At 35.6% G+C, this 6,950-nt stretch overlaps 1 protein-coding gene across 1 annotated transcript in view; it reads left to right on the forward strand.

The window, feature by feature from the left end:
* The first annotated feature begins 6,026 nt into the window (after nt 1–6,026).
* LOC112512841 overlaps nt 6,027–6,950 on the forward strand; it is a 1,974-nt gene continuing 1,050 nt past the window's right edge. Inside the window, exon 1 of the mRNA XM_025118978.1 lies at nt 6,027–6,836. Coding sequence (XP_024974746.1) covers nt 6,027–6,836 — 810 coding nt within the window. The remainder of the gene's footprint in view (nt 6,837–6,950) is intronic.

Below are 6,950 nucleotides of genomic sequence, written 5' to 3' on the forward strand. Positions count from 1 at the left end.
AAAGTTAACACGATAATCTTGGTTAGCATTTGAACCAGCCTCTATATATTTATCAAAATGTCCAAAAATCTAAATGAAGGCATTTTACAAGATTTATTAACCCAATTTACTAAATATACAAATTTTGTCAAATACTTAACACAATACATAATCATCAAATAAAGCACTTTAATACTTCAAAATACACATTTTGGCATATACATAGTTTTCACAAAGCCACTTGAACTCAATTTGCTAGATTTAGGCTAAATATATGTTTTACCCAATATTGAGCTTCTTTTGAAGAAATTTGAGATCTACAAGTAGATCTTCCAAATCATAACTCCAAATCTTCCCAAGAGACCTTCTTCACCACAAAGAACCCAAAATCTAAGACAAAGATGGAAGAAAAAGGGTGGAGATGAAGAACACACAAAACCCTAGCTTAAAAGTGAAGGAGATGAAGATGTTACCTTTCTCAAATAGTCTATAATTACCCAAAAAAAAATTACTCCTTTTGATATCTTCTTGTAGAGATTCAAAAATTGCAACCATAGCAAAAAGAATCACTAAAAACGGATGTAAGATGAGAAAGTTATGATCAAATGAAGACAATCCCCAATTTTTGACTTTGAAGTGCAGGTCAGGCTTTCCTGCGACCATTCCCATGACTTAGGTTGCATGGTAAGTCTCACGACCCCAAATCCTTCAAACAGAGACTTACGCGATTTCGGTGGCGGCCTAGGTCTCACGCCAAGTCGCGGGAGGCCATCTCTCGCTCTTTTTCGCCATTTTTCATGTTTTTTGAGTTTAATTCAAATCCCAGACTTTCCAACATGTGTTTCATATGAAAATCCTCATCCGGTATTAATTTAGTAACCGTTAGATGAAGAACTTAACATAATAATAAGATCCAAAATACGGGTGTTACAGTTTTGTTGGTTAATGGTTATGCAAATGGTATCCTTAATATCTTTGTTTGGTTAGTTATGTATCTATAATATATTCCCTTTGTGTTGGTAGTAGTCATTTTTATACTTGTTTTCGGGACTTGTTTTTTCTAGAATTTTGTATTTGATTATTTTGTGTTTATTACGTGATGTATAGTTTGACCTTTGTTGTATGTTATTCGAGGGTCATTTATAAAAACATGCTTAATAGGTTGTTTTGTATGTTTTGTCAAGAACGTGATTTATTTAAAAAAATAAAGTGCAATAATTTTAAAAAAATGATACTAGAAATTTTGAAAAAAGAAAAGGGAAAAGCACATATCTTTCTTTTGTCGCATTTCACTCAAAGGGTTGAAGGAATATAGTGAACCATCTATAACAATCGTATCAATTTTATTATCTATATTACCTTATAAACCAGATTTCATGAAAGTTTTAAAAAAAACCTTAAATGCATAAGGTACTACCTTAAAACAATCTTGAGTTTCCAAAACTGGTCATATAGAACTCGGTAATTGCACTCTGTTTTTTTAGAATTCATATAAAATTGCTCATTGCTCCAAATTAGGTGAATTTTGTGCTATTAGATTCCAAATTAGGAGTGGTTTTCTATTGGCAGGGGCAGGTTTATAAAAAACTTAGGCTTTCTGCATAAAGCCCCACCTGAAGCTTACTGAATAAGCCACTTTATATATCTTTAAGCCACTATCAGACAGTTATATATACCTGATCTAACTATGAATCCCATGAAGAACGTTAAGTTGCTAATAAGGAGGCCCTTAATGTCTCTGTTGGAACCCAGATACTCTTAATTCTCAGAAAACACAGTTGATAAAAAATAAGAGAGAAGTACGAACAGTGTACTAAGTTTGATCAAATGAAATATTCAAAATAAATAAAAACAATAAAAGACTTGAATAAGTCGAATGGTTTTATTAGATGAAAATAATGATTCTCAATCTAAAAGTATTCTCACACGAAATACGTTATAATATAAGTCGGCACTCTCAGGTCATTTGAACCTGAGGAGGAAGCCTCCTTATATGCGCCTAAGTCATGCAAATTATGCTATAATTATGGCTTGAATCTCTGAATTTCTGAGTCTGCATCCTTATCGTTGACTGCCCTTGAAAAGTGGAGCGGACCAAGTCAAGCCACCTTGATTCTATTTGATGCTTGCAAGAATGTCTGGACTAAACGCGCGTTCCATGGAGATAGGAGACCAAAGGCTTTGCATGTACTATACAGAAGCTCTGCATGTACTTTGCAGAAGTTCTGCATATGCAGAGGCTCTGTGTCTGGAGTTGTAGCTTTGCATCAAGCGCTTAAGCTTTTTGGCGCATAAGTTTTGATCGTCCACGAAGATTGAGTGCGGGCTCTGTATGTAGAAACCTTCACTCTTTGAGTAAGAGCTCTGGTTCTTGACCTCTTCTGCATGAGAGCTCTTAGTCCAGACTGCTTCTATAGACTAAGTCCTATTGACTAGAGTAAGAGACTTCTTACTTACACTTTCACAAGATGGGGTCTAACAGTCTCATAGAAAGTGTTGTTTTGTTATGGTCTTTGAAGGGATTTATCTTTCCTTTTTTATTTCTCTGTCCAAGAAATGTCCATAGTCATCAGCAACCATTACATGTTAGAACATCTTAAGAACTTGATGAACATTTTTGCTCTTTAGTTTTCTCCACCATGACCATGAGAACTTACTTTTCTTTTTCTATCAAACTTGTAATAGGAAGCACAACCATTCTTAATTAACAAGCTTAATTAATTCTTTGTTATTGTTTTTTTTTCCAGTCTAAAGCTTTCATTTTGGGGGACCCGTATATTTTCAGCATTGGATTTGTGAAGGTACAAAGACTTTCTGAATGATTGCATGCCAATGTTAGACATATAAGGTAGATTGTGCCAGGTGTTGTCATATTTATTTCCCTATGCATATCAAACATAGTACATTGCATGTTCCATTCAGTTAACGAGACATATAGCTGGAGTATAAATTTAATTTATATGGTTTAAAAGTGTAAGATTCGAATTTTAAAAACTTCTCGTTAACTTACTCGAAAGGGGTTAAAACCGCCAAACTTATAAACTCTTAATAATTATATAATATATATAATTATATATATATATATAAAGAAAAGAAAAAAAAAAGACATCGGCCTCTTCTTCATCCTTCTTCATCTTCAYCACCGCCTCATCTCTCATCTCTCTCTAAACTTTTTTTTCTCTCTAAGATATTTCTCAAATCGTTGAAGCAATCGAAGTAACGATTATATATTCGGAATCCACTCTTCGAACCCTTCATAAAGGTATATATTTCATTCATTTTTATTAGGATGTTTACGTTAGCATTTTTTAGACCGGTTTATAAACTATATTATGTCTAAGTTTACGGTTTGATACTGTTAAAAGTATGATATATTTCATGTTTAGAATGCTAGGATTGGTTAAATTGATGTAGAAATAAAAAGGGTAGATTACGGTTTCATTATGGTTAGATTTGGTGTAAATGTTTAACGGCACACCAATTGTTCGATATAATGTCAAAAAGAGTAAAATTGCATGATTAAGCTTAGGTTAGCGACCATTGGACTTGTTTTACGGTTTAGTATGTTGAAGTATGTTTATAGCATGTAAATATAGCGAATCATGAAAGTTGGATTATAAAAGTTAGTCGGGAATTGCGGAATCGGATTTTACCGACTATGCAGGTTCATACTTTGACAGTGTATAACTTACAAACCGTAAGTCGGAATAAGCTCATATTTTTCAATTAGAAATCCCTTAATGTATACTACAACTTTCATGTAGGGTTGAAAATCCAGTTATGAGTTTAAGTGGCTCGAAACAATGTGTTTTCGGGGCTGTTTGCAATGTATTTAGGATTGATCTGCTGTTTTGTAAAATTCGTATAAAATAGATGGATAATCCAAATGAGGTGATTTCAAAACCAGTAGTTTCATCGCATATCATACTACATCTTTCATTTAGATAGTATCTTCTGTATTGGTCTCTAAGTAGGGTAAAAATGCTCCCGAAAATGAGAGTCAAAAGCTGTTAAAGTCGAATCGGAATTATATAAAGCTAAGTGTTGCGTCGATTTCGTAATACATTTTCGGCTGTCGTATTTGAAGTTTAAGTTGTTTATAAACATGTAGGACCTAAGTAATTTATTAGTATAATTAGGATATGATCTTACGTTATTTTTAAGTAATAACCGATTTGCGCATTCGTTAGGCACGCGAGCAAGTCGAATTTTACCGTGAATCCTGTTTGATCGTGTTTATTTCTCTTTTCCATCTAAGGTACGGATTTCACTTTCTTTGATTCTTGGGCAACTAGTTGTTATACTTAACCCTTCATAACGGTGGTTTACCACTTTGTGATTGATCGCTTAAAAGTGGTCAATAAATTACGTACTTATAAATAATATATATATATATATATATAAACTCTTGAACCTTTATCGTAAACTCTTGAATCTTTATCGAGAACACTTGATTTTCAGTTCATTGAAGTATATGTTTGAATCTTTCAATTTTGTTAAATTGATTGTCATATTTTGAAGTAGTTTCGAGTTTTATGAAGTACTTTGAATGTTGACTTTTTATGAACGTCATTTGGGTAGTGGCACATGTTTAGTTTTATTGGTTTTCAGAACAACCCAATTAATGGGCGCATTATTTTGGGATGCCTTCTATGGCGGCTTTGTAGTCATGGCGTCCTGCAGGTGAACTCGGTCCACAAGGTTGGGCCCAGTGGCTTACGTGAACCCACCTTGTGGACTAGGCCGATTTTATTGGCTCCAGGGCGGATGGATCGATTCTAGGATTACCCTTCATGTGACCGTGGTTAAATTCACGGGGGACTCGGGGTGTGTGCCCGCACGCCGGCCTGATAGTTCGTGTGGTTTGGCCACCCCACGAACACTACAGGAATTAACGGATTGTGTTTAAATGATGTTTTGAAATGAGAACTGTGAAACGTCTTGATTTCTATGAATTCAGTTTAATTGATTTTTAAGTCTTCCGCTTTATTATCGATGTTACGTATTATTATTTCAAGTTATATTACAATCTGTTCACTGAGCCCCGTGCTCAGCCGTGTTCTTGTTTTCTGACACGGCAGGTTCCAAGTGATACTGATAATGGACGAGACTTGAGATCGAGCGTTTGACTTTTTGGAGTTGGTAAACTCGTTGGTAGATGTATAATATTCTAAACTTATAAATAGTTGATAGAATGTAATATTTTTTATTGTAAAGCATGTTTTAGAAGTTAATCTACGTAAGTAGTTTATTAGTAGCTCTGCAATGTTTGTGTCTTAGAATTAAGTCCCGTTAGTGACACCGCCCGTTCCTGACCACGTGGACGGGGGATGTTACAAATGTGGTATCAGAGCATAGGTTTTGACTTATAGATAAAGTAAGCTTGACCTGTGAGAAATGGGTAGACATAAGAACGGGTATACTTGATTCTAATTCTATCTACCATTTTTCTAATCCATAACTGTTTTGAAATCTGATTTTCATGTTGTTTTATTTTAGAATGTCGAGACGTGGTCACCCACGCAAATCCAGATCTCAACTTGAGGGTAACCCAAATCCTAACCCAATCCAATGGGGGGTGGAAGTGAACCAAATATTGCTGATGTGGTTCGTCAGACTATGTTAAGTATGATGCCTACATATCTTCAGCAGGCCATTTAGGCTATGCGACAAATAGCACATAATTTTCTTTCGAACCAAATCTTGTTCCTACACCAAATATTAGAATTCCTATATCTAATTCGGGTAACCAACGGAAGAAATATATATATGGCTTGAAAGGTTTAACAAACAAAAACCTCAATCCTTCTCAATTCCCATTAAATGGACTTTGAACTCGAGGTATAAAGATCATTTCTTGAATCATTCTTTCAATACCATTACTAAACTGGTCGACGCAGCAAAGAATATTGATCGGTCACGACAACAATTGTTAACTTCACGTGTTGACAATAAAAAAACGCGGATCTGAATCCTTCTCCCAAAGCAACCCTCGTTTTGTAAAATCAAAGTCGAGCAGTGATACTCAAAAAGGCTCGAATCTATTCATGCCACGACTTCCAGTATTGTCTAGCAGTGGGAGTCAAAATATTTCTAGCCCTGTTATTAATTGTGATCGACGCAATCTTCGACATCGACCGGGTCCGTGTTTAAAGATGACCGGTTCCTGTTTCAATTGTCAAGAACAAGGTCATATGGCAAAAGATTGTCCCAAAGCTCGGATCCAAGCTGACAAAGGGAAAGGTAAACAACCAAGTACTAGTGGACGAGTCTTTGCATTACCTGGCAGCAAATCTCAAGCGGGTATGATTTCGGGTCATGTTAAATTAATTGATTTATCTGTTTATGTTTTGTTTGATACTGGTGCGACACACTTAATAATTTTTAAACAATTAGAATCCCGATTAAAACCGTATGAGCAAACCACCGAATTTCCAGTGGTAATATCTACTCCAATGGGTGGTTCAATTTGTGTGCTATCTCGTTTTTCCAACTGTCCGTTGCTTATTGGGGACTGCATACGAGAGGTCACTCTGCTTCCAATGCATATGTCCTACTTCGATTTAATATTAGGTATAGACTGGTTGTCACGCCACCGGGCAACAATAGACTGTAATGCCAAACAAATTCTGTTTGGGAATATAGACAACCCAAAAGCAATCTTCCAAGGAGGTACTCCAAAAGAAGATGTTAGTGCAGTAGTMTCTATTAMTGTRAARYAATATACGTGGCAAAACAATGAAAGTTTTCTTGCTGCTCTACAAGATCCCGAACAGGTATTTCCAACTTCTGCATCCATACCTGTTGTTTCTGAATATCTTGATGTGTTCCCCGACGATTTACCGGGTATACCACCAGTACGAGAAGTCGAATTTACTATCGACCTAGTCCCGGGAGCTTCTCCTATATCCAAGGCTCCCTACCGAATGGCTCCAACTGAAATGAAAGAGCTTAAAACTCAACTCGATGAT

Source organism: Cynara cardunculus (assembly GCF_001531365.2).
Source record: "Cynara cardunculus var. scolymus isolate 2C chromosome LG 5, CcrdV1, whole genome shotgun sequence".
NCBI classification, from domain to species: domain Eukaryota; kingdom Viridiplantae; phylum Streptophyta; class Magnoliopsida; order Asterales; family Asteraceae; genus Cynara; species Cynara cardunculus.